At 44.7% G+C, this 27,745-nt stretch overlaps 2 protein-coding genes across 4 annotated transcripts in view; one reads left to right on the top strand and one right to left on the bottom strand.

Moving 5' to 3' along the window:
- SSH1 (slingshot protein phosphatase 1) overlaps nt 1-4,206 on the bottom strand; it is a 95,404-nt gene extending 91,198 nt beyond the window's left edge. For both annotated transcript variants that reach the window (XR_012487086.1, XM_074295772.1), the window contains exon 1: nt 3,685-4,206. Coding sequence is in view for 1 of the 2 variants with exons in the window: in XM_074295772.1 (XP_074151873.1) it covers nt 3,685-3,753 (69 nt within the window). In the remaining variant the exon portion in view is untranslated. The remainder of the gene's footprint in view (nt 1-3,684) is intronic.
- Nucleotides 4,207-15,970: 11,764 nt separating this feature from the next.
- The window catches only part of DAO (D-amino acid oxidase), a 38,543-nt gene continuing 26,768 nt past the window's right edge, over nt 15,971-27,745 (top strand). The window contains exon 1 of one of the 2 annotated variants that reach the window (XM_074295744.1): nt 15,971-16,293. The gene's annotated coding sequence lies outside the window, so the exon portion shown is untranslated. The remainder of the gene's footprint in view (nt 16,294-27,745) is intronic. The other variant, XR_012487080.1, reaches the window with a different exon arrangement.

Genomic DNA, 27,745 nt, shown 5'->3' with positions numbered 1-27,745 from the left:
ACAGACATAAAGAGAAACGGGGAGAAAAAGAGGGAGAGAGATAGAGACAGAAACATATATATATAGAGAGAGAAGGAATAGAGACAGAGACAAAAAGAGAGAAAGAGAGACAGAAACAAAGAGAGGGGTAGACAGAGAGACAGGGAGAGAGACAGAGAGAAACAGATTATATATATATATATATATATATATATATATATATATATATATATATATATATATATATATATATATAGAGAGAGAGAGAGAGAGAGAGAGAGAGAGAGAGAGAGAGAGAGAGAGAGAAGGAATAGAGACAGAGACAAAGAGAGAGATAGAGAGACAGAGAAACAAAAAGGGGGGTAGACAGACATAGAGACAGGGGGGAAGAAGGGAGAGAGTTGGAGATGCTGCCAAGAAGGCTCCGAGGCCTGAGTCTGCTCTGTCTCACCCCAGAAAGCAGCTGCCTTTCAGGGCGGCATGAAGTCAGCTTTGTGAGGAGATGGTGATTCGTGTCAGTGTTAGGGCCCTTTGAGGTCCCTGGGGGAAAGACACCGAGAGATGATGGCAGGGCCTTGTTCAGGGTGAAATGACAGGATCATTCCTGGTCAGAGCTGGAGGGGTTTAGAACAGGGACTGTCAGAGCCTTGAGGACCACTGGTGCAAACTTGCCCTCCTCAGAAGGCGATTCCCAAAGGCCTCCCGTGGGCCAGACGAGTTCACTGCAGGAGAAGCCTGAAGCCCAGTGCCCGGCGCCCAAGGCCAGCTCTCCTTCCCCTTGTGTGCTCAGAACAACATCCTCTTGACCAAAGAAGGGATCAAGTATCCCCTTTCCTTTCCTCAAACAGCACCTGCTTTAGTGCCTTTATAAACACTCAGGGGAAGTTAATGGCTCTTGAGGGAAGGGATGGTGTGCAAAGACTGTATAAAAATCCCATCTTTTCCCTTCCAAGAGATGACAGTCTACCAGAGAAGACAAATTATCCCCAGTGATCACCCCAGAAGAGATTCTGATAAACAGCCTAGAGCTGAGAGCATTCACTCCATTTAATAATATTCATCTTTCACTTGAGTCTGGGGTCCCATGTCCTCTCTCTAGGAACCAAGGGTCCCCCATCTTCTTTCTGAGAATTGGAAATCTCCCATATTCTCTGTATGAGTCTATGCGGACCGCCTGGTTATGGCAAATGGGCTGAGGGGCGGAAACAGAGTGTGAGTTTTTGTTTTTACTAGAGTCCAGCCCTCCCACAGTCTGAAGGCCAGTGAACTGGCCCCTATTTAAAGTTGGAGGACCACTGTCTTAAACTCTCTAGGAGCTGGAGGTTCCCTATCCTCTCTCTGAGAGCTGGAGATCTCCCATATTCTCTTTAGGAGCTGGAGATCCCCCATAGTCTCTGGGAGCTGGAGGTCCCCATTTTCTCTCCAGGAGTCGGGGGTCCCCATCCTCTGTCTAGGAGCCAGGGGCACCCATCCTTTCTGAGGCCTGTGGTTTCATCAGAATTCTGACCCAAACAGTAGGAAAGAAAGCGAATCATACCTTCTTCACGGGGCCCATTGTTGGTACTTAATAAAAAGAATCTGCCAACAATAACTTTAACCAAGACGGGCCCAGAGACCTGCCAACAGGGGAGGGCAGCAGGGGACTGAGCTGAGAACTTTCCCAGCTTTTCCCTGGAGAGAGAAAGGAGAGGGGGAGGTTGCCTCCCTCTGTGAGGGGGACAGCCCTCACAGGCCTCAAAGAACCTGCTGGAGGGGCTGCTAAAGCTGATGCTTCTCCTAAGGCCCAAGATCTGCAGTTTGGTTTTTTCAGGGAGTGGACTTTATTGAAGGAGTGGACAAAAGGGGGAAGGAGGAGGGATGCAGTCACTCCGTGTCCAGTGGCAGCGGCAATCAAGGCTCTGTTCCCTGGCTGGAAAGGGCAAGGTCTGGTGTTCTGACAGCTGAGAAAAGTGAGGTCCTAGAAGCTTAAGTGACTTGCCTAGAATTAGGAGGTAAAGCTGAGATTTGGACTCATGTTCTTGACCCACTTCTCCTCCCTATTGCTTCCCTTTAGAGGTCTCAGGGTTGAGTCCTAGATTCTTCTGACAGAGAATAACCACGATTAATTATAACTAGTTGACATTTACAAGGACTTTACACATATGCTGTCACTCCAAAACCTCAAGTCGTAGTAAATTAAAAACTGGCCACAGACCAGGAGGAGCTGGGTTTCGATATCAACTCTGACCCAGACTGACAGTGTGACCCTGGACTCAAAACTACCAAGGGACTCTGTGGAGGGGAAGGAAATAAGCACAGGTAGAGGGACTTTCCTTATCTGGGAGTTTCTTGCAAACCCCCAGGTCCAGTCTCACAGGAACTCCAAGCAGCAGGTGGGATTATTAGGCCCATTTGAGAGATGAGGAAATGAGTCTCAGAGGTTATTTGAGTTTGGATTTGAACCCAAGGCCTCCTGGTACAGGCACAGGCTTGTAGCCCAAGAAAGCAGAGCTGGAAGCCAGGAGAGGCCTTTCAAATGCACATTCACCACATCCTCAGGCAACATTTCCCGCCTGTCTCCTTTTAATCTCCCAAAGCAGGAGGCCTCCAGAAGTTATTAAGCAATTTCCTAGCCTAGCAAGGTCTTCCAGGCTCCCCTCCCTCCAGGGGCCTGTACATTCCTCACACCCTTCTCCAGACCTGGGAATGTCTCCAGGGGGAGCCTTCTGCTGAGGGCAGCCTGGGCCAGGTGGAGTGGGTACCTGGGGGAGACCATAAAGGGTCTTTACTGGCCACTGCAACCAAGAAAGAAGGGGCAAAGAAAGACAGACAGGTTCATCAGAGATGTCATGTCTCTGTCTCTGTCTCTCTGTCTCTGTCTCACACACACACAAAAGCACAGAGACCCAGACAGGTAGAGAAACACAGGTAGAAATTCAAAAACCAATTACCCAGAATGACTCAGTCACACAAACACAACCAGAGAACTCCAGACACAGAGAGCAGGAGAAACAGTGATCCAGAAACCCGTCTAGAGACTTGAAAGGAGACCCAGAGTAATCTAGAAAAACACAGGGCAATCAGAGAGATTCAAAAAGAAATCTAGAGTGGCCCAGAGATCTCAGTGAGAAAGAGGCAGAAAGCTATCCAGAAAGACAGACTTTTAAGAGCTCCAGCAGGAAGTGAGGGCCCCCCCCCCCCCCACAGACACGATCTAGAAAGGGCAGACTAGGAGACATCCAGAGGCATTCAGACACACAGAGGCTCAGGAAATGACCCCGAGAGAGCAGGAAAAAGAGCCGGAGGGAAGCAAACACACAGACACAATGAGAGGGGCCAGACCCAGAGGAGGCTGCGGGAAGACCCCGCACAAGCAAATTAGCAAGGAGCCCCGCGGGCCCAGGCACACTCAGAAAGAGATCCAGAGACAGCCGGACACAGCAAGAACCCCGGAGGCAGCAGGCACGCGGAGGGACTGGCGGAGGGACTCGCGGAGAGGCTCCCAAGGGAGAGCCGCGGGGATACAGACGCCCAGCCTCAGTCAGAGCCCCGGGGAGACTGAGATCCAGACTCAGAGTCCTCCAGGGGCGTCCGGCAGGGCCCCGGAGGGCCAGGGAGCGGCCGGGCCGGGCCGGGGCCGGGCGGACGCCGCCGAGCCGGGAGCTCGTGCGGGGGCTCGGTACTCGGCCCCTCACTCAGGTGCTCGGTACTCGGCCCCTCACTCACCTCGCTGGTGCTGGCGGACGAGGAGGCGGCGCTGGGCGTGGGCGAGCGCTGCAGGGTCACCAAGGCCATGGCCACGGGCGCACGCGGCGGGGGGCCGCCGGGCTAGAGCTGCTGCCGCCGCCGCTGCTGCCGCTGCCGCCGCCGGCGTGGCCTCCGCTGCTGCTGCCGCTGCGGCCGCCGGGGCTGCTCCGGGGCCTCCATCGCGCCGCGGGCGGCGGGGGGCTGCAGGCGCCGGCTCCCCTCTCCGCCTCTCCTGCTCCCTCCTCCCGCCGCCGCCGCCGCCGTCGCTCTCGCTCTTCCTCTTCCTCCGGCCCGGGGGCGGGCGGGCGGCCTAGCACGGCGAGTGCCCAGGGCCGGCGGGAGGGCCCCGGGAAGGGGGCGGTGCGATCGGCCGCAGTTCCGCGCTCCTAGTCCCCAGTCAGGACCGGGGCGGGAGCTCGGGCTGCCCCGCCGCCTCTCCGCCTACATCTGCGCATCCTCGCGCCGGCCCCCGGCTCAGCCAGCTCCCCATGACCCAGACGCGCACCCAAACACAGACATCCCCGCACAAACTCCCCCGCCCACGCCCCACGCCCTTCCCCCTCCCTTCCTTCTCGGCCCCTCCCTCCTCCCCGGTGCTATCTAGAGATTCGCAGTGGGAAACAGCCGGGGGGGAAGGAGGGTGTGGGGGAGGGGGGGGATCAGCTTAGTCTAAAGGAGATGGCCATCTTTCTTTGGAGCAGCTCTGGCACACAGTAGGCACTTCATAAATGTTTATTGACTGATCCTCCACCACCATCAAATAGTCAACAAGCACTTAATAAGTGCCTACTGTGTGCCAGGCGCTATGCTAAAAACAGAGGATACAACAGCAAAAAGATGGTTTCTGCCTTTTCTTGAAAGGAGGTGTCAGCTGGGGGGGGAGGGGGAAGAGGGAGGGAGTGCCATACAATTGCCCCAAACTTCAGGTAAAATTAGCACGGGAAGGCCCATTTTAGTCTTGGCTCTTTTCATGTCAGCAAATCAATTTTCTTCTCTAGTCCAATCAACCAGTGGGCAATCAATCAACTAGTATTTATTAAGCACCTTCTGTGTGCCAGGCATGATGGGTGCTGAAAGTACCTCGTCGGGATAGGGGACAGAAGAAGGGGATGATTGGAACAGAAGATTTCTAAGGTCCTATTTAACATTCACTGTTCTCAGTGCATTATGGACAACTCACCTGAGCTCTCTGGGCCTGTGTGGGTGATGAGGGCGGCAATTAGAAAGGAATCTTAAAGGGACCCCAACCTCATCATGGGTAAATAAGAGGTCTGAACTTCACTGGGCGGTTAGGTGAAAACATGGATAGGGAAGCACTCCTTTCCACCCCCACCCTCACCCCTTCAGCCCGGAGTTCAAATCTGGCTTCATATACTCCCTAGTTGTGTTTCTCTGGACAAATCATTTCATTGTCTGCCTTAGTTTCCTCATCTTAAAATGGGTTGGAAGAAGGAAATGACAAACCATTTCAGTATCTCTGCCAAGAAAATCCCAAATGGGGTCAAAAGGAGTTGGACGTAACTGAACACTAACAACAAAAAGGAATTCTACGGGATGATTCTTCATCTGACTAGCTCTAAATCTGTGAAAGAGCAATCTTTTCAAGCCCCACATTCTCTATCATAAGACCCCTCCCAGCCTTGAAATCCCTGATCTAAGGTTCCTCCCAGTTCTGACATCCCTTGTTCTAAGGTTCCTCCCCAGCTCTGACCTCCCTTGTTCTAAGGTTCCTCCCCAGCTCTGACCTCCCTTGTTCTAAGGTTCCTCCCCAGCTCTGACCTCCCTTGTTCTAAGGTTCCTCCCCAGCTCTGACCTCCCTTGTTCTAAGGTTCCTCCCCAGCTCTGACCTCCCTTGTTCTAAGGTTCCTCCCCAGCTCTGACCTCCCTTGTTCTAAGGTTCCTCCCCAGCTCTGACCTCCCTTGTTCTAAGGTTCCTCCCCAGCTCTGACCTCCCTTGTTCTAAGGTTCCTCCCCAGCTCTGACCTCCCTTGTTCTAAGGTTCCTCCCCAGCTCTGACATCCCTTGTTCTAAGGTTCCTCCCAGTTCTGACATCCCTTGTTCTAAGGTTCCTCCCAGTTCTGACATCCCTTGTTCTAAGGTTCCTCCCCAGCTCTGACATCCCTTGTTCTAAGGTTCCTCCCCAGCTCTGACCTCCCTTGTTCTAAGGTTCCTCCCCAGCTCTGACATCCCTTGTTCTAAGGTTCTTCCCCAGCTCTGACATCCCTTGTTCTAAGGTTCCTCCCCAGCTCTGACCTCCCTTGTTCTAAGGTTCCTCCCCAGTTCTGACCTCCCTTGTTCCCAACTTCCCTTCCCAACTGTCATCTCATTTTTTTCTTTTTCTTTTTAATTGCAGTGAGTTTATTTATTTTAAATACGCATTGCTTTATGAATTGTGTAGGGGGAGAAAAGTCAGAGCAAAAGTCAAAAACAATAGGAGAGATAAAGAAACAGAAAAAAGAAGTGAACATAGGATGTGTTGATTTACATTCTGTCTCCTATGATCTTTTTCTAGATGCAGATGGCATTTTCTGTTCAACTCTGTCACCCCATTTTAAGGTCCCTCCTGGCCTTAACATCCCCTGTTCCAAGGCCCTCTTGGCCCTGACATCCCCTATTGTAAGGCTCTTCTAGCCCTGACATCTCCTGTTCTAAGGCTCTTCTAGCCCTGACATCTCTTGTTGTAAGACTCTTCTAGCCCTGACATCCCCTGTTGTAAAGCTCTTCTAGCCCTGACATCTCCTATTCTAAGGCTCTTCTAGCCCTGACATCTCCTATTCTAAGGCTCTTCTAGCCCTGACATCTCCTGTTCTAAGGCTCTTCTAGCCCTGACATCCCCTGTTGTAAGGCTCTTCTAGCCCTGACATCTCCTGTTCTAAGGCTCTTCTAGTCCTGACATCCCCTGTTTTGAGGTTCTTATAGCTGCTCCTGGCCCAGCTCTAGCCCCAGAAAGATCATAGATGAGAACTGAGCAGGAAGGGAAAGCATGAATAGGTTTACAATGTGTGCCAGTAGAAGGAAAACCCACCTGGATGAGACCATAAATTCAATTTGATTCAATTTAAATCAATTGAGCTCTGATGCTCTAAGGCTAGTTTAAGAAAGACTTAAGGAAAGTGTACTGAGGAAAGCTTCCCAGAAAGGATAAGGCCATCTCCAGGGACAGTTGGGAAATAGGATTAGCCATCACCCCAAAGGCCAATGGAACCCAATGTGTAGGTAAATTGTCTTCAGTGGCCAATAGGACACAAACGGGTGATGTCATCAAGGAGCATAAGAGTGAAAAGGAGGCCAAAGGTCCTTCATGAGAGGGAGGAAGACTATCCCATGTGCAGCTCTGCCCATTGAGAAAGTTAGAGCAAGGCTCTCCCTAATGTGGAAGCAGATTTAAGTGGCAGATTTAAGGGAGTACCAGACAAGAGAATAGTATTAGAAAGTGGAAATGCAATAGAGCAGTAATGAACTGAACCAGCTACACCCAGCGAAAGAACTCTGGGAGATGACTATGAACCACTACATGGAATTCCCAATCCCTCTGTTTTTGTCCGCCTGCATTTTGGATTTCCTTTACAGGCTAATTGTACACTATTTCTAAGTCCGATTCTTTTTGTGCAGCAAAATAACTGTATGGACATGTATACATATATTGTATTTAACTTATTTAAAAAAAAGAAAGAAAGAAAGAAAGAAAGAAAGAAAGAATGTGGGACTGGCTTGTGTTCTGGGATGCCTTAGGAGGTAGTGAGTTTCCCATCAATGGAGTTCTGTCAGCAGAGGTGGGAGGATGATCACTTATCAGAAATGCCAGAAGAGCTTCCTGATTAGGAACACCTTGGATTAGACAATCTCAGAAATCTCTTCCGACTCTGAGATTCCACGATCTCGATTGGAAACCATCCCTCCATGGATAGAAATCCACAGCCATGGAAGTACTGGTCTGTCTCCCTTCTTTCTATTCCCCAGCAGCCATTTCAAGATAGAAGATTCCTCAGCCCCTTCCTCTGATTGGTCAGTTCCTGGAGACTCTCCATTTTAGGGAGAGCCTAGGGCCTGGCCAGGCAGATCCACAACTTTCATTCCTCTGTCTACTTTCTGACTTCCTGAATTCTCCCATCTTCTCCGTGGTGGCCCAATTTGGCACCTTCTCCTTTCTTCCCTCATTAGAATGGAAGTTCCTTGAATAATTCACAGAGCTTTAGGATTCATTTTAGGTCAAGTCCACTTTGCCATTGCATTGTTTATGTTCATGTGATACTAAAGTTATTTATTATTTTTCATTCCCATACATAACCAATTAAAGAGCTTTTCCATGCACCCATGTATGTCCCCAAATTATTTTAAAATAAAGTTCCTTTTGCTGTTGCAGGGGAAAAAAAAAAAAAAAAAAAAAAAGAATGGAAACTCCCTGAGGGGAGACACTAGCTTTATTTTTATTTATATTTGTATTCCCACTGCTTAGCATTGTGCCCCAAACATTGAGCAGGCACTTAATAAATTAATGTTTGATGACTAAGGGCAGGAAGCAGTTTGGTTTTATCTTTGACTCTCAGGTACCCAGTCTAGTACTTACACATGATAATCAGTTCATTAAAGTGTAATTAAAAGAAATAATATAATTAAAATTATGTTAGCTTTGGAGATTTGCAAAATGCTTAACAGGTTATCTCATAAAAGAATCACAATAGCTGTGAATTAGGTACAACTTTCCCCATTACAGAGGGGGAGAGGAAAAGGGATTTGTGTATGGTCACACAGGTAGGAAGAGGGGGAAGGCAAAGGCAGGTCTGAGTCTTGATAATCTTACGATATCTTAGTGTGGTCTTCTTCCAATAGCCCTTCATTCACTGACAATAGTCATGATAGTTCACATTCAAATTATACCTACTATGTGCCAGGCATTGTGCTAAGTGTTTTATAATTATCTCATTGAATACTTTATAAAGATCATATTTATATAATACCTACTATGTGCTGATTATGGTGCTAGATACTTTACAATGATAATTTCATTTAATAATAATAATAGCCAATATTTATTTATATAATATTATGGGGGATATGATGTACTAAGTGCTTTGTAATTATCTCATTGAACAAAATAATAAAAGATCACATTTATATAACACCTACTATGTGCTATGTAGGTACTGTACTAAGAACTTTACAATTATCTCATTTAATAACAATAGCAACATTTATTTATATAACACTCACCCTGCCCCCATGCTGTACCAAGTGCTTTGTAATTACCTCTTTGAACAATAATGACAACAATAGTTATTTATATAGCATTTATAGTGTGCCAGGCACCATGCTAAGTGCTTTATAATTATATATTATATGTAATATATAATTATTGAATAATAATAATAATAAAAGCTCACATTTATATAGCTCCTACTATGTGCTACATAGGTACTGTGTTAAGTACTTTACAATTATAATCTCATTTATTGATAATAATTATAGGAAACGTTTATAAAGTGCTTCTTATGTGCCAGACACTGTGGTGAGGACTTTATAATTAATATCTCATTTGTTCCTCATAACAACTAGGAGAAAGAGATTTTATACCTATTTTATAGAAAAGAAAATTGAGGCAGAGAAATGATTTGCCCAGGGTCACACAGCCATTAAATGTCTGAAGTGCAATTTGGACTCAGGATTTTCTAACTATATGTCCAGTTTTTTATCCACTGGTACACCTAGCTGCATTTAAGCCTCTGCTATGGGCTAGATGATCCAGTAGGTAGAATTCAGAGTCCTGGAGACAAGAGGATTCATCTCCATGAGTTCAAATCTGGTCTCAGATACTAAGTAGCTATGTGACTTTACCCTGCTTGCCTCAGTTTCCCCATCTATAAAATGAGCTGGAGAAAGAAACAGTGCCCAGAAAATCCCAAATGGGGTCATGAAGAATGGGACACCACCCAAATGACAGAATAATAATAAATGTGTCAGGTCCTAGCATTAGGAAGGAAACTTCCTTCCCTCAAGCAGCTTATATTCAGGCTTTGTTAAAACACGGCTTTAAAAGAGACCTTCAGCTGGAGGTCTCCCAACCTCCTAGCCTCCCAGCCTCCCTCCCCCTTTGATTATTTTCCCTCTAATCTGCCAGGCTCTCATCTATGGAGTGAGGAGGTGGGCACATTTTTCCTGAGCCCCACAGGTCGAGAGGACGCTGTCCTTGGTGGCTCCAGCCTCTCCTACTCCCACTTCTGTCTTCCAGAGAGACTTTCATTTTGGTCTATCCAAGACTACTTCATTTAAAAGTAGCAACCATCCTGAGCTCACGGGCTGAACAAAAGCAGGCAGAGAGCTCCTGGATTTGGCCTGTGCAACAAGCCAAATTTTATATAATTGTCACCCCTTTGTGAAATTTAAATGATCAGGTTTGGTCCTGAGCAGAGCTGAGAAAATGCATGTCAATCCCTTCTTTGCTGAGGTGGGGGGCTACAGGTGTGAAATACTACATATGCTGTCAGATCCAATTGGTATAGTGATTGATTTTGTTGAAAGACTTTTTTTCCCTCTCTTTTTGTTTTTTTAATCTTTGTGCCAGGATGGGCTCGCTGGGTAGGGAGAGAAGAGATATTTAGAAAAGAAGTAATGTAAAAACAAAAGATATCAATTAAAAAGTGACAAAATTAAAATAAATGTCAGCCCTGGTTATTATTGAGCAGTGAGGCGGTGCCATGGAGAGATCACCAGGCTTGGAATCAGGAAGATTTGAGTCACAAACAAATTACTAGCTGTGTGACCCTGGGTGAGTCACTTTACCCTGTTTGCTTCAGTTTCCTCATCCTTAAGATGAGCTGGAAAAGGAAATGGCAAACTCCTGCAGTATCTCTACCAAGAAAAGCCCCCAAAGGGTCACAAAGACTCAGACGTGACTGAAAAACAATGGACAACATAATATTCTACCAGCCACCTCTGTTTGCTCTGACATGCAGTCCAGGCCTAGCCATGGGGGCCAGCCCCAGTGAGACTTTTGTCTCTGTGCTTCTCTTTCCAATCTCTGACACGAGTGGGCTCCCAGGCAGAAATTCACCAGGACAGGGCCACACGTGCAGGGAACAGGTTTCTGCGAGGACAAACAGTCAGCTGTTTGGATCTCAGCCGCTGGCCTGGTTCTGGCAGGAGATCAGGCCCAGGGCCCTGCCAAGGAATTTCTCCAGGAAGGAATCTGATGGGCACTGCAGTGGCCAGGCAGCCTGGGCCCTCTGGTGTGGAGTCAATGTCAGCGCCAGCCCTCCTCCTTTCTCTGTCTCTTGTCTCTGTCTCTATCTCTCTGTCTCTCTGTCTTTATCTCTCTCTGTTTATCTGTCTGTCTCCCTCTCTTCTATCTTGGTCTCTCTGTCTTGTCTCTGTCTCCTCCCTCTCCCCTTCCTCTCCCCCTTTCTCTCCTCTCCTCTTTCTCTTCCTCTCTCTCCCCTTCTTCCTTTCACCTCCCCTCCACCTTCACTGGACTGCTTCTCTTGTCTAAGTGTGTCTAAGTGGGTTCACTGAACTCTTCTTCCTCACTCAGCCAAGTGAAAATATTCTTTCTCATCCTGGCCTAGAGAAAGGAGAACAGAGCTCGGTGTAGGAAGGGGATTAATCTGGGATTAGCTAGAATGGACAGCAGCACTGTGACAAGTTAAAACACAGACTGTCAAAGCCGGGAGGAGCCTTAGGGCACAGAGCCTCAGAGTGAAGATGAACCTTAGAAGCAAGAGAAATTTGAAGGGGCCTTAGAACAGGAGATGTCAGAGCTGGGAGGGGCTTTAGAACAGGGAATGTCAGAACTGGGAGGGGCCTTAGAACAGGGGATATCAGGGCTGGGAGGGGCCTTAGAACAGGGGATGTCAGAGCTGGGAGGGGCCTTAGAACAGGGGATATCAGGGCTGGGAGGGGCCTTAGAACAGGAGATGTCAGAGCTGGGAGGGGCCTTAGAACAGGGGATGTCAGGGCTGGGAGGGGCCTTAGAACAGGGGATGTCAGAGCTGGGAGGGGCCTTAGAACAGGGATGTCAGAGCTGGGAGGGGCTTTAGAACAGGGGATGTCAGAGCTGGGAGGGGCCTTAGAACAGGGGATGTCAGGGCTGGGAGGGGCTTTAGAACAGGGGATGTCAGAGCTGGGAGGGGCCTTAGAACAGGGGATATCAGGGCTGGGAGGGGCCTTAGAACAGGGGATGTCAGAGCTGGGAGGGGCTTTAGAACAGGGGATGTCAGAGCTGGGAGGGGCTTTAGAACAGGGGATGTTAGGGCTGGGAGGGGCCTTAGAACAGGGAATGTCAGAGCTGGGAGGGGCTTTAGAACAGGGGATGTCAGAGCTGGAAGGAATATTGGAAAGTCTAATCCTTCATCTAAAAATGTAATTAGAATGTTTTATTTATGTCTTTGATGTCTTCCTGGGGGAGTGCATACTGTCTTCTCCTGGTATGACTCCATCTAGCCTCAAAGGGCTCATGGGAAAATCGTCTTGGTCTAGGGAAAAGCACATCAGTTCTGACATCAGATGAGCTGAATTCAAATCTTACCTCTAATAGTAACTACCTGTTTAAACTTAGGTAAGATACCCAATTTCCTTGCTTCACATTTCATAAATTTAAGAGCTTAGGGTAGATAGCTTCTGAGGTTCCTTGCAGCTCCAAATCTGGGATTCTCTGATTCCATGGGGAATAAAGATGACCTGGAGTCAGAAAAACTCATCTTCATGAGTTCAAATCCAGCCTTAGGCACTGGGTAGCTGTGTGACCCAATCAAGTCATTTCACCCTGTTTGCCTCAGTTTCCTTATATGTGTGGTGTTTTAAAAGTTTTGGAGACATAGTTTCTGGTCCTCAGGAGGACCAGAGTTCAAATCTGATCTCAGACACTTAACATTTCCTAGCTGTGTGACCCTGGGCAAGTCACTTAACCCCAGCCTCAAAAAAAAAAAAAAAAAAAAAAAAAAGAAAGAAAGAAAGACATGTTCCTGAGGATGGTAATCAGTTCTGATTGGTTAACAGTTAATGTGAGAATGAATATTATAATGAAGGCTTGGGCTATATGCTGATGAGGGTCTTGGGGGTCATGACTTGGATCACCCAATCTTGGTCAAAAAGACTTTTCAATTTCCATATTGCCTATCTGACAAGAGGGAGAAGCTACAATTTTCAGACCTATCTGAGTAAATAATGAGCAGGAATAGTCTTTGAGAAAGATTTCCTACTCTGATTTCTGGATAAGGAAATTGAAAAGGGAATAGTTCTGATCCAATAGTTAGTTATTCATACAAGGGAGAAATAATTATTCTGCCTACCTGTGGCAGAGCATTCTCAGAGCATATTGGTGTGATCAGTCACAGTCGACATGAAACTCGACTCTAACAAAATGATGTCATTTTGATCCTCCTCAAGAATGGAAAACAACCAATAAATCAAGAATAGGGATAATAATGATAATATTATTATTATTATTGTTATTATTATTAGCGCTTGCCTTCCAGGTTGTGAAAATCAAATGAGACAGTATTCTCAAAGCACGTGGCATACAGTAGGTGATTAATTAATGTTGCTTTCATGACTTGTTGACTGAGAAGAGATTCAGGTGGGACCACAAAATTGCCTTCAGGTGTTTGAAGGGTTGCCCTGCTTGGAAGGGGAAGGTCTAAAATATGTGAATGGAATTAAAGGAAAATCCAAGATTATAACCCAAACTTTCCTACCAATCAGAACAATCCAGATGGGGAAGATGGTGCTCAGGGATCATTGGTCAGTCCCTCTATAGGGATCTCAAAGAACAAAGGTAGGATGAGCACAGGAAGGTTACATAGCACTAAAGATTCTTTAGGGAATATGGGATGGACCAGCTGGATTCCTAAAGTCCCTTTCAACTCTGATGAGATTATGTGAACAATTCGATTAAACTCAACTCAATACATTTATTAAATACCTGCTATGTGCCAAGCATTATACTCACGGCTTGGGTTACAGAGACTAAAATAAAATAATCCCTGTCCTCTAGGGGGCAGCTATATGACTGTTTAATATTACCACTGACCAGAAAAAAGAATTGAGTTCAAATGCTGCCTCTGACATTCAAAGCTGTGTGACCCTGGCGAGTCACTTAACCTGTTTGCCACAGTTTCCTTTTCTGTAAAATAGGGATAATTATAGCACCTACCTTCCAGGATTGTTGTGAATATCGAATAAGATAATCTCTGTAAAAAATACTTAGTAGGGTGCCTAGCACATAGTAGGCACTGTACATAGGTTTATTCCTCTCCACCCCCATTCTTAGGGACCCCTTTGGCAATCTGGTGAGGTCTGCAGATCCCTTCTCAGACAAATGTCATTCAATAAATGAAATAAAATACATAGAATTACAAAATAAACCCATTAGATTGAAGGTATGTTTTTCTAAAAAGTTCACGGACTCCAGATTAAGAACCCCTGAACATGATCTTTGATAAGTTTGCTATCTAGGCTACTATTGTTTCATGGGCTGGATTGTAACTCAATCCATAGAGCAAAGACCCTGAGCTCCTCCAGGTAATTTTGAGGGATAATGGGGCTCAAAACTGAAGGTCTGGGAATTTTGGGTGACAGCAAACTCTGGGTGATCCCTTGGTCCTTTGGCTTGGGAATGGGGAGGGTCAATTTGCCCTCTGCCGCCTCCAGAAATAATGACTGCGCTCCTGTGGCCAACAAGGCAGGGATTGACACAGGTGGGTCTTGAGTTCTTGGCTATCTCTGCTTTGTTTCCTTGCCTGAACTCAGAAGACCAGATATGGTCCTGAGATGGAGCTGTCTAGCCGTGTGACTTTGAGAGTAGGGCCCTCCCTAGTCCCTTGGTTAAAACTAACTGCATTATGGGAGTATCTCTTCCATTCATCCTAATGCTAATGGAGAAGACTGGAGTCCCGGACCCCCAGGAGTCATGGATCATGAGACTGCAGACCATTCACCGCACAACCCAAATATAATGTGAAATGCTTATTGAGCAGACTTAGGAAATGCTTCTTGTTTTTAATACCAATCTCCCAAGAGAGAATAAGAGTAGTTATAAATTGCTGCTATAAATAGTTTATGGTTTATTAATGTACGCTTGTGAGCCTTAGCATGGAGGAAATAAATAGCTGACCTATATCTGATCTTTATTGTACATCTAGGACTCTTACCCTCTTGGGCAGATCTTAGATATGAATTAAAACTAAGCTTAAAATGATTTTTCCAAGGCTCATGGGAGTGTAAAGAGTCTTAGAGTTAAGGAAAAAAACTTGACTTCTCTCTTTAGATGCCAGGTTCCCAGAGGCCTGAACCTGGGCTTTGAGCATGGATCCGGAATTAGGGGCCCAGCCATGGGAAGAAGAGGGCAAGTGCTTGAGTCCTGTTGGACTCAGCGGTGATTATTTTGGATTATATTATGATTCTAGTAAGCACACTCTCCCCCTTTTAGCAGAAAGGTGGGGGGCTACAGGTGCATAATGTTGTCTATGTTGCAGGATCATCATTGTATCAGTTGGTTTTGCTTAACTATTTTTCTCTGTGACAAGAGAAGATGCCGGTGGCGATGGCGAATGGATCTATATTCTAGAAGATGGAGATCTAAGCAGAAAAAAGCATCAATAAAGTTTATTTTTAAAGAAATAGAAATAAATTGGGAGATGTGGCGGGAATGACCTCAGAGAGGCCTTCCAACTGGCAGATACTGTGACCTCATTTGGTGGTGGGGGAAGGGTGGGAAGAGTTGTATTTTTAAACAGGAATAATTGATGATCATAACCCAGACTTACCTCTGGGCTCGGGCCTCCCAGACAGAGCAGGTCCTGACACCTCAGAACCTAGGGCTTAGAAACTGGACCTGGGGCAAAATAAGGTTGGACCTAAAGCAGGCCAGAGAGCAGACTCGGGGTCAGCTCCATGGCAAGTGTCTCTGGGAGACGGCAGTGGAGGCCCACACATCTTCCCGGGCACAGCCAGGCGCCTCCCTGAGCACAGAGGATCTGGGCTTGCCCATTGTCCCAGATGGCATTGCTCTGGATCCTTCCTAGGGAGCAGCCCCTGGCCAAAGGTCCTGGGTAGCCTGTGGCCTGGCTTTCTGGCCTCCTGGGGCCCGGGCCCATGTCAGCCCTGGGAGCCCAATTCTACCCTCTCCAATTCTGGGAAGAGGAGCTCATGGGGGTAGTCCCTGTTTTAGGGCATCCCCCTCCATTCTTTCTGTCCTCCCCCTCTGTTTTCCCCCATCCCCCAATCAAACCCAGCCAAGGGACAGCTCAGGCACAGCCAGTTGTCCTCATGAAACAGAGAGGTCGAGCCACCTCTCAGGACCTGGATTAGGGAGAGAGGAAAGAGATCCCCCAAGACCGGGCCCAACTCCAGTTTCATTCCCAAGTCAGGCCAAAGGGCTCAGCTCCACCTTGTCCACAGCTTCTGCCCTGTTTCTGACTGGCTGTTTGGGCCACTAAAGAAAGTGGGAGACTTTGACCTCCCTCTGCAGCCTCGGGACGGGGTAAGTGAGTCTGCAGAAAGGAGGCTGGGACCCTGGCGGCGGCGGAAGGCAGCAGAGAGGATCTGGGCTGCTGGATTGCTCTCATAAATTCTGTACGCAGGAGACTAGGGGTGCAGGTGAGTGGTGGGGAGCCCTGGGAGAAGGGGCAAGGAAAGGGGGGATCCCCTGGAGGGATGGGAGGATCCTGGATCTCTGGGCCTGCCAGCTGAATTAGGAAAGGGTGGCCCACCTCAAAACAATAAAAATGACTTGTAGAAAAGACCTTGCATTGTGGGAGAGGTAGGGGCAGGAATGGGAAAGATTTGACATTATAGGATTTGAATTTCAGACTCAGCTCTGCCTCATTGCTTCTGTCCTTGGGAAAAGCCTTGTAATGGGATTGGGAAAGAGAGAGCTAGTGGGATAGACAGATGGATGGACAGTTAGATAGAGCACCTCTGCTGCGCCAGCCATTGCGGGGAGGGAGTCCTCCAGCAGGATTTCAGGCAAATGGACTCTCTAGAGGGTCCAGGCAGACTTGATCCAGAGCTGAGAGAAACTGGATCAGAGAAAGCCTGCTCAGCTGCTTTTGTGACCAGGACCTCACTTGTCCCACAAGTAAAATGAATCTGCTGGACTAAATGGCCCCAATATGTCCAGGTTTCTCTGCTGCTGGTTCCCTCCATCATCTTGTCCAATTAGCAATCGCCAAACTATCCTAAAATTCAGTTTCTGTCTGACCTTGAATGTTACTTCCTCATTTAAGCCAAAGTGTGTATTTTTAGCTGTTCCGTGTCTGGCTCTTTGAGCTTATTTTGAGAGTTTCTTGTCAGAGATATTGGAGTGATTTCCCATTTTCTTCTCCGGATCATGTTACAAAGGAGGAAACTGAGGCAAACAGGGTGAAATGACTTGCCTAGGGTCACCTAGTAAGTGTTTGAGGTTAGATCTGAAGTCAGAAAAATGAGCCTTCCTTATTCTAAGCCCAGTGCTCTGTGCCCTATGGTACTCTCTAGTTACAAAAGTGCTAACAATATAGACTAAAGCTTAAGGTTTCAAAGTGCTTTACATACTTGGAAAAAAAAAATCCAACCTTATTTCTGTTTTACAGTTAAGGAAACTGAGGCAGGCTGAAGTGAAGTGACTTGACCAGGAGCACTCAGCCAGCAAGGGTCTGGTGCTGTATTTGAACTCAGATTTTCCTGTCTTCAAATCCAGCCTTCTATTTATTTGTTTCTGCCAAAGAAACCTAAGCACAGTACCCAGAATCAGGTGGGGAGTTAATGTTTCTTTATTTCATTCTTGTTTTAACTAATATTGAGGAAAAGAGGAAGAATAAAGAAGGGATAAGACTGTGGCTTTGGGTGGACGGGATCGTTGCTGGGGCAGACAGAAGGCTGAGCTGCCCAGATCTTTATTTCTGTTTTTTTCCTGCGAAGGACCATGGCCTTTGGACTGAAAAGCACAGAATAAATATGGCTAATAGGGACTTGGTACCTTAGATAAAAAATAAAAAAAATAAGGAGCTTATCAGAAAGCACTTACCCAGCCTGGATAAATTGACTAAAGAGTCCCAGACAACAACATCACCCAAATGGTCAACCAATGTCAGGTACCTTTGAGACAGGAACCACAGGATGGGAGCAGGGTCAGCGTTCTCCCAAAGGTCAAGAAGAGAAGTGAGAAAGAGGATGGAATACACAAACTGCAGGCTGGTGCGCTTGACTTGAGTTCCCGGAAAAATCCAAGGACAGATTATTAAAGGTTTACCTCATAAACATGTAGTGCAGTGGATAGAGTGCTGGGCCTCAGAAAGACCTGAATTCAGATTTGCCTGTAGACACTACAGGCTCTGTGACTCTGGGCAAGTCACTTAGTCCTGCCTGCCTCAGTTTCTTCTTCTGTAAAATGAGCTGGAGAAGGAAATGGCAAACCAATCCAGTATCTGTGCCAGGAAAATCCCAAATATTGTCATGAAGAGTTGGACAAAACTGAAAAAAACTGACTGAACAATGAATGTTTAGAAAAGGAAAACAGGAGCTTTTTTTTTTTTTTTTTTTAAATTTTCAAAACATTTGCAAGGATACTTTTTTCCAACACTGATCCTTGAAAAGCTTTGAGTTCCAATTTCCTCCCCCTTCCTCTTCCCCTCTCCTCTAGATGGCATGTAATCCAATATACATTAAACATGGTAAAATATATATAAAACAGGAGCTTTTAAAAAAGGGATCATCATTTGGTTCTGCACATATATATTGTACCTATGATATACTATAAGATATTTAATAATTTAATTTAATATTTAATAATAATATACTATAAGATATTTAATATGTATGGGAATGCCTGCCATCTAGGGGAGAGGGTGGAGGGAAGGAGGGGAAAAATTCGGAACAGAAGGGAGTACAAGGGATAATGTTGTAAAAAAAATTACCTATGCATATGTACTGTCAAAAAAAATGTTATAATTATAAAATTAATTAAAAAAAAAAAAAAGGGATCATCAAAGAAGCAGCTTGTAACTGCTTATCCAAAACTGGTAAGCCAGGGCGGTGCTGGATCCATAGTTTTCCTTGCTTTTAGTAAAACATTTGGGGGCAGCTAGGTGGTACAGTAGATAGAGCACCAGTCCTGAAGTCAGGAGGACCTGAGTTCAAATCTAATTCTCAGACACTTATCACTTCCTGGCTGTGTGACCTTGGGCAAGTCACTTAACCCCAATTGCCTCAGTAAAACAACAACAACAAAACATTAACATTTGACCAAGTTTCTCATGCTGTTCTTAGGGACAAGACAGGGAAATGTGTCCTAGGTGATATTCCAGTTGGAAGGATTTCCATCTGAATTAGGTGAATGGTTAAAGCCAAAGAGTGATCATGAACGAATGCTTCCAAGAGTTTCCAAGAAAGTCCTTTAAGCAGTTTTCCCAGATCCTATGTTGTTTGGCATTTTTATTAATGGCTTGGATAAAGGTTTGGGAGACACACTTATGGATGGAGATGACCCAAAGCTGGGAAGGAGAGCTAATGTTCAGGATGGCAGAAGTGGGATTTGAACACTCCTTCACAGGCTGGAGCAGTGGGCTGAAGCAATAAGATTCTCTCTGGTTGTTCTCCAGTTTTGGAACATTCTCTCCTCTACTCCCTCTACTAACCTCCCTGGGCTCCTTTTGTTGTTGCTGAGTCCTGTCTGATTCCTCCTGACCTCAGTTGGCGCTTTCTTGGCAGAGATATTGGAGTACACTGCCAATTCCTGCTGCAGCTCATTTTACAGATGAGGAAACTGAGTCAAAGAGGGTGAAGCGATTTGCCCAGGCTCACACAGCTAGCAAATATTTGAGGCTGGATTTGAACTCGAGGAGATGGGTTCTTAACTCTAGGACTAGTGCTGTGTGCACGATGGCACCATTTAGCTGCCCTGGTTTTCTTCAAGTCCCAACTAAGATCCCATCTACTACAGGAAACCTTCTCCAATTCTCTTAACTCCAGTGCCTTCCTTCTGTTAATGACTTCCTGTTTATCCTATATATACCTTGCTCTGTGTGTATACCTACATATGTATAAACATAAATATATATATATAAATACACACATATGTATATGCACAAATGTGAGTGTGTATAGTATCCCTAAGTACTATTTGGTATGTAGTAGGTACTTAATAAATGTTTGTTGAATTGAATTGAAGATTTTACTAGAGATAAATGTAAAAATCTTACCTTGGGCTCAAAAAATCAACTTTTGGAGTAAAAGATGGAGGAGCTATTGCTAGTTGGCAATTCATATGAAAAAGATTTGGAGTTTCGGTGACATGCAAGCACAGCACGAATTCTCAGGGTGACCTGGCTGGCTCCAAAATCGGGGGATTCTTGGTTGCCTCAATCTCTCAAGAGTTATCACAAGGGAGGCAATAGACCTACTACATTCTCTGTCATGAACGTTCGTATCACAGTCACTCTACCAAGAAGAATTAACTAGCTTGTACCAGATACCAGGGCTATAAATACAAAAGACAAACAGTTCCTGCCTTCAGGACCTTACAGTCTTGCCAAGAAAGTAACATACAAAAAAGCATCTATAAATCATGTGGCAGCTAGATGGCAGCATAGCAGATAGAGTCTGGAGGCGGACTCATTTTCCTGAGTTCAAATCTAGCCTCAGATATATGACCCTCTTTTGCCTCAGTTTCCTCATTTGTAAAAAGAAAGGAAATGGTAAACCATTCCAGTATCTTTGTCAAGAAAAAGACTTCAAAAGGGTGATTTAATTTATACTTTAACATATTTAACATGTATTGGTCAACCTACCATGGTGGGAGGGAGGGAAAAGAAAGGGAAAAATTGGAACAAAAGGTTTGGCAATTGTCAATGCTGTAAAATTACTCATGCATATATCTGGTAAATAAAAACTAGAATTTAAAAAAAAAAAAGGGGTTATGGAGTACCTGACATGACCGATCAACATAAATTTTAAGGAAAATATTTACAAGGTAATTTGGGGGGAAAGACAGTGGGTGGGGGGAGGAATCAGGAAAAGCTTTATGAAGCTGACAACAAAAACTGGAGTTCTAAGAAGGGATGGAGGGCAGACATGGAGGACAGACCATACAAAGGGATATGGGAGATGGAATGTTGTGTTTTAGGGGACAGCTGAACCAAAGTGTGCAGGAAGCAGAGCAGAATGGCTGAAGGCCGGAAAGGTAGGAAGGATTTTAAAAGTCAAACAGAGGATTTTCTATTTGATCCTGGAGGTAATAAGGAGTCATCAGAGTTTCTTTTTCTTTTTTTTTTTTTATTAAAGCTTTTTATTTTCAAAACATATGCATGCGTAATTTTTCAACATTAACCCTTGCAAAACCTTGTGTTCCAATTTCCCCGCTCCCCTCCATCCTCTATCCTAAACAGCAAACAATCTAGATGGAAGTTAAACATGTGCAGTTCTTTTAAGGATATTTCCATATTTATCATGCTGCACAAGAAAAATCAGATCAAAAAGGAAAAAAAATGAGAAAAAAAAAAGCAAGCAAAAAACAACAAAAGAAGGTGAAAATCCTATGTTGTGATCCACATTCAGCCCCCAGAGCCTCTCTCTGAATAGCTCTTTCCATCACAAGTCTATTAGAATTGACCTGAATTACCTCATTGTTGGAAAGAGCCATGTCCACCAGAATTGATCATCACATAATCTTGTTACTGTATACAACGTTCTCTTAGTTCTACCCACTTCACTTAGCATCAGTTCCTGTAAGTCTTTCCAAGCTTCAAGCCTTTTCTTGTACAAGGGATCTTGGTTAAATATAGATTGGGTGAGATGTCTTTTAAGTCACAGTTTTGTGAGTCACTGATCTATCTCCTTTCCAAATCTCAGTCACCTCTCTAGGAAATAAGAGGGTTAGCTTCTGACCAGGAAGTTAATCTATTCAAGAGTTTAAGAGCCTGAACAAGATGTGCATCTCTTGGCCTGGGGGGAATTTGTTTTTCTTCACCATATTTATTTGTTATGAGAAGGTTTTTTTGTTTGTTTGTTTGTTTTTAAAGATCTAGAGTAGAAAAAAGCTGGAGGGTTAGCTCAAAAAATAATCAATAAAGATTGAGTAAGCACTTACTTAATTTGTCAGGCAGTGTGCTAAGCACCGGGGATACAAAAAGAGGCAAAAGCCAATCCCTGCCCTCAAGGAGCTCCTAATCTAATGGTGTAGCCATAGGATGGCCCCCCCAAAATTTAAAAGAAGCTCATTGAAATATTTTTCAAAATGCACTGAAAAGAACAGAAAGAAGGACAAAAGGGAAACAGGACAGTTTTGAGAGTGATGTGTTAAATGTATTATGTACTTAGGGGGAGCTAAATGGCACAGTGGGTAGAGCACTGGCCCTGGAATTCAAATCCGGCCTCAGACATTTAACATTTCCTAGCTATGTGACCCTAGTGAAGTCACTTACCCTCAATTGTCTTGCCAAAAAAAATGTATTATGTACTTAAAAGGAAAAGTTAAGCTGTATGGGACAGAGATTTGAGGATACACATAATCTTCTTTTGTTGTGGCAATTGGGGGTAAGTGACTTGCCCAGGATCATACAGCTAGGAAATGTTAGGTGTCTGAGGTCACATTTGAACTCAGGTCTTCCTGACTTCAAGGGCTGGTGCTCTATCCACTGCAACTGCACCACTTAGCTACAATTTTCTATTTCTATTTTATCATACAGAGGGAAAAATTTTATTTTATTTGCCATTTGTTAGGTTCAGATTTTTTTTTTTTTGAGTCAACAGTGATTATTTCTCTTTAAAATTCACTTCACTGAAATTTTTTAAAATTTAAAAAACTTTACAATCTTACTGCACATTTCTTCTCCTCTTACACTCCATTTTCTTGCCAAATTGGCCTTCTTTTTATTCTCTGAAATCACTGTTCCCTCACCTGTCTTCATTCATTTACCCAGATTGTGTTCCAGTTCTGGAATGCATTCCCTTCCTCAACTCTGACTCCCAGAATTCCCCGCTTCCATGTTACCTCCTCTGGGATGACAATCCTAGAATCTGACTCCCAGAATTCCCTGCTTCCATGTTACCTCTTCTGGGATGACAATCCTAGTGGCTAGTGTCCTAGCCACTGCACCATCCAGCTTCCCTTCCTACAGGGTCACACAGCTAGGAAGTGTTAAGTGTCTGAGACCAGATTTGAACTTGGGTTCTTCTGAATTCAGGGCTGCTGCTCTATCCATTGTGCCACCTAGCTGCCCCTGTCCTTGACCTTCAGAAAAGATGGAGGTGAATTGAAAGTGAAATGGATCAAAGCTTACCTAAGAACTCTTTTGCCCCAAACAAGTGCTCTGACTCTATTATTAATTTCCCTTTTCAGGATACCATAATTTTGATGTAGTTATTGAATTGTTTTTCAGTTGGGTCTGACTACAATTTCTTGGCAAAAATAGTGGAATAGTTTGTCATTTTCTTTTCTAGCTCATTTCACAGCTGAGGAAACTGAGGCAGACACGGTGAAGTGACTTTCCCAGGGTCACACAGTTAGTAAGTGTCTGACAGGGAATTTGAACTCAAAAAGATGACCTGAGGCCCTTCACTCTCTCCACCACAATTTAGCTACCTCTACCTTTATAACTCTGTCTATAAGCCTAGTTATTTACATATTGCATCATACGCCCAATCCACTTAGAATGTACTGTCCTTTGCATTTCTTTGCACTCCCAGAGTACAGCACAGTGCTTGGCAGATGGAAGTCATTTAACAAATGTTTGTTGTTTGACTCTTTTTGTAAATATAAATAAACAAACAAACAAATAAATATGTACATACATATATATACATTTATTTTATTAAATATTTCTTAATTACATGTAAAAATTTTGTAACAATCATTTTTCTTTTAATTTTGACTTCCAAATTCTCTTTTCCTCCCATTCCTTCATTCCCCACCCCCTTCCTCAAGCCATTTGATATCAATTATACGCGAGAAATCAGGCAAAATATATTTCTAGTTAGCCATGTTGCAAAAGAAAATACACTAAATGAAAAAGGAAAAATGATGAGATTAAAACGCATTTAAACTCACCAAACAACCCACTAAAAGTGAGATTTAAAAGTCTGCATTCAGAGTTCATTATGAACTAACTTAAAAATTTTAAAAAATGTTTTGTGTTGCTTTATATCCCACCCTCTAAGTCCAATTTCTGACCGACAGTAAGGGATTAATAAGTGTTTGTTGATCGACTGACCAACTGACTGTTTTCCTCTGGCTTTGCCAGTGTTTCCTGTTCACTCCTTCAAAGTAGAGAGGTTAGTTGGGGGTGGGGGGATTGGTCTGCCTAGGTTGTGGTGGGCAGGAAGCCCAACCACACGTGCTCACTGTTGACTGGAGAAGTCCCATGATTAAACTTCCTGGGTTGGTTGTTTCTTCTGGGCAACTTGGCTGAGGAAGACTGTCCTGTGTCCAATTTTTGTGGGCTGGAACCTTTATTAACCCCCCTTCCTTCCCCCCCCCCCAGGGGAAAAAAAGACCTTTTTAAAAATGCACTGTAACAGAAACCCCATTCAGGCCTCTGCTGGCCAAGCTGCCAGGAGGTGGGGTCTGTGGGAGGAGAGTTTGCAGAAAAGGGGAGGGGAAGTTGAATTGGACTGTCTTGTGGCATTGTTTATGGTCAGTGACAGCTCTTGGGAGATTCCCCCCTCCCCCCAAGGGCAAACAGAACTCCAGCACAAATCTAGGCAGCACATACCCATAATCCTATTCGACAGAGAGCATCTTCTGACCCTGACGAGGTCCCACCGTTCAACCGTGAGCATGGGATAAAGAGATAAACATTTATTGAGGGCCATGGGCCAGGAATTGTGGTAGGAGGTGGAAATAATGAAATAACCTCAAGAAGAAAAATGAAATGCCTCAAGTTCACAAGCTACGTACGAAAGGGAAGATGGAGGAGTTGATACCATGTATACAGTTAGGTATATACAAGGTATATACAGTGAGAATACAAAGTAATTCTGAAGGATAGGGTGTGGGGAGAACTCTTGTAGGAAGCTTCAGCTGAGCCTAGAAGGAACCTAATGATTCTACAAGGTGATGGGAAGGAAGGGGAGCACTGAGGCACAGGAGGAAGGGGAGCACTGACTGCCTGTGCAGAGGCTGCCCATGGACAGGCTAGAGTGTGTTGGGCAATGTTTAACTACTGGCTCTTGGGAAGAAAATGTTTACATGATACACTTTTAAGTTTTAATCTCTAATAGTAACGTTGTTTCCATCATTTCCCTAAGTCAACAAAACATGAAACCAAACTTTGAATTGTGGGTATTTGCCAGTTTCAGAGCTATAAATGCTTTCACTGAAAATGGACCAAGCTCTTAGGAGCCAGTTAGAGCTGGCTCTGGCACACTGATATGTCCAGGTAACTTGAAGTAGGTAATTTGGGGAGTCATATATACTTAATTTCGATAAAGAGTTAGGAGCCAAATTGTAAATGGCAGTATTGTAAATTGTAAATGTATCACCGAGGCAATTAGGACAAGAGAAATATAGGATCGGCAGATGTCTTTGGTGGGGCAGCTAGGTGGGGCAGTGGATAGAGTGTCAGGCCTGGAATCAGGAAGATATGAATTTAAATTCAGCCTCAGGCTGTGTGACCCTGGGCAAGTCACTTCACCCCCATTTGCCTCAGTACCTGTGTGTAAAATGAACTGGAGAAGGAAATGGCTAACTGCACTGCAGTATCTTTGCTAAGAAAACCCCATTAAAAACAAAAACAAAAACAAAAAAAGAAAAGGAAAGGACAAGTCCATGTAGTTATAAAGAGACAGATGAGACTGAAGGATTATACTACAAACAATACCATGTGCCAGGCATTGTGTTAAAAACTTTGTAATTATTATCTCCTTTGCTCAGCTAGATGATACCATAGGGCACTGGGCTTGGAGTCAGGAAAACTCATTTTTATGAGTTCAAATATGTCCTCAGACACTAATGACTCTAAAATCAAATATAAGCTTTCCATTTAAGATTTGGATTCTTGAGTTCAAATCGGGCCCCAGACATTTATCACCTGTGTGATCTTGGGCAAGTCATTTCACCCTGCTTGCCTCAATTTCCTCATCTATAAAATGAGCTGGAGAAGGAAATGGAAAACCACTCCAGTATCTCTGCCAAAACAAACAAACCAACCAACCCAGATAGGGTCATGAAGAGTTGAACAAAGCTGAAAAATGACCGAACAACAAATAACACATGTGTTTGGGTGTAACATGCCCTCCTGGCAGTTACAATTACTAGTCTGCCCTAGGCCCAACAGAGTACCTTTGACCACTGACCTTTGCAGTGTGAACTCTACCCGGCTCGCCTCCTCTGAGGCCTTCAAAGGTCTCTGGCCACGATCTCTTGAATCTATAGTTTAATAACCGGTAGCACGCTCAAGAACAGCCACGTGTAATCTTAAAAGCCTTTATTATACCTACTCACATAATGCCCTGACTTGATGCCCTGACTTGTTGGTTCCCGAGTGAACACCTGGTCAGAAGACCCACGTGTTCACTACCAAAATCCTTACCTCTTTTGGCTACCTATCTCGGCTTGGCCACCCAGGTTAGGGAACCAGGTTAAAGAGCGCCAGGTTAAAGAGCGCCAGGTTAAAGATCTCAACTGCTGCCTGCAGTGGGCTTATAAAGGGCCTATGAGGTCACACACACAGCCAATCAGCGAGAGAGTCACCCATTACGAAGCTATCTCAATATGGACAGGATCCCACCCACAGGGCAGTCCTATATCCACAAAGATTACTTCCTGGGGAACTCAAATCTCCCGTTGCACTGTGTCCGCCCATTTAAAGGGCCCTTACATTTGGGTAGTGATCTGCACCAGCGGAAGCACTGTCTTGATTGAGGAGATTCTAGTATTATATGAACTCTTTTCATGGGGTTCTGAATCTCAAAGAAAATCATTTCTGTAAATTCTGCAGTGAGGGAGAAATGCTAGTTATTCATTTAACCACCAGATGGTGCTGATAGTCCCATTCATTGGGGAATTCTAGGCATTCCCTGGTGGTTTGTGCTTGTCCCATTGGAGAGAAAAATATGCTTTCTAGGGTGACTGATCAGCAACCGTCTATTCTTTGACTCTGCCTCTTTCAATAGCATTGGACCGATCCATGGTCAAAGGACGTGTGTATTTGTATGTGAGGAGGACTGTCCAATAAGCCCAAAGCTTAGGAGCCTGTGCAGTAGGACCATGGTTCTTGGCTCATGCAGCTAGCTCCCTGTGGAAGAGGCTGAGAAACCTGCATCCAGCAAGCTTAGCACATAAGGACTGAGATCATTGGCCAGTCCTCTGTTACACATGGATCTACCCAATCAAAACTGGTTCAGAGTGCACAGTCACTAGGGAAGTCCAGTTTCAGAGCAAATCTATTCAACTTCCTCTAGTTTGGTGAGTGTAGTCAGGTGATGCTGCCACAATGGATTTGGCTTTCCAGATAAGTAGACATATGCTGAAATGATATCAACAGATTCACTCTTAACATAGAATTTATTTTTTTAAATATTACTTTAGCAAGAACACAATGCATGATAAAATAAGCACCTACCAATCAAGCTGAAAACTTGCCACTCTCCTAAAATCCAGAAGCCGCCTCAACATTTAAACGGACTTCCTGAGATATTGAGTAGTTTCCTGAGATACTGGAATGGTGTTTGCCATTTCCTTCTCTAGCTCATTTTACATATGAGGAAACTGAGGCAAACAAGGTGATGTGACTTGTCCAGGCTCATACAGACACTTGTTAAAGTGTCTGAGGCCAGACTTGAACTCAGAAATTCAAAATATAAACAGAGAAATTGATATTTTATTTTTGAGTCATTAGGAAGCCATTGGAGATTTTGAGTAAAGAAGAAGTAAAGAAGTACAAGTCAGATTTGTAATTAAGAAGATAGCTTTGGAAGCTATTTGGAGAAAGAGCTGGAGGGAGGAGATTCTTCAGGCAGGGAACTGAGAGATAATGAGAGTTTCATTTAAGATATATCTATAATTAGAGGAAAAGGATCAGATGTTGGACCAGAAAGTTATGCAAGGGGGTTGTACTCCTAAAACTACAATTCT

This window comes from Sminthopsis crassicaudata, chromosome 1, assembly GCF_048593235.1.
Source record: "Sminthopsis crassicaudata isolate SCR6 chromosome 1, ASM4859323v1, whole genome shotgun sequence".
Taxonomy (NCBI): Eukaryota; Metazoa; Chordata; class Mammalia; order Dasyuromorphia; family Dasyuridae; genus Sminthopsis; species Sminthopsis crassicaudata.
Note: the sequence above shows the minus strand (reverse complement) of the source record. Positions and strands in the feature narration are given on the sequence as shown.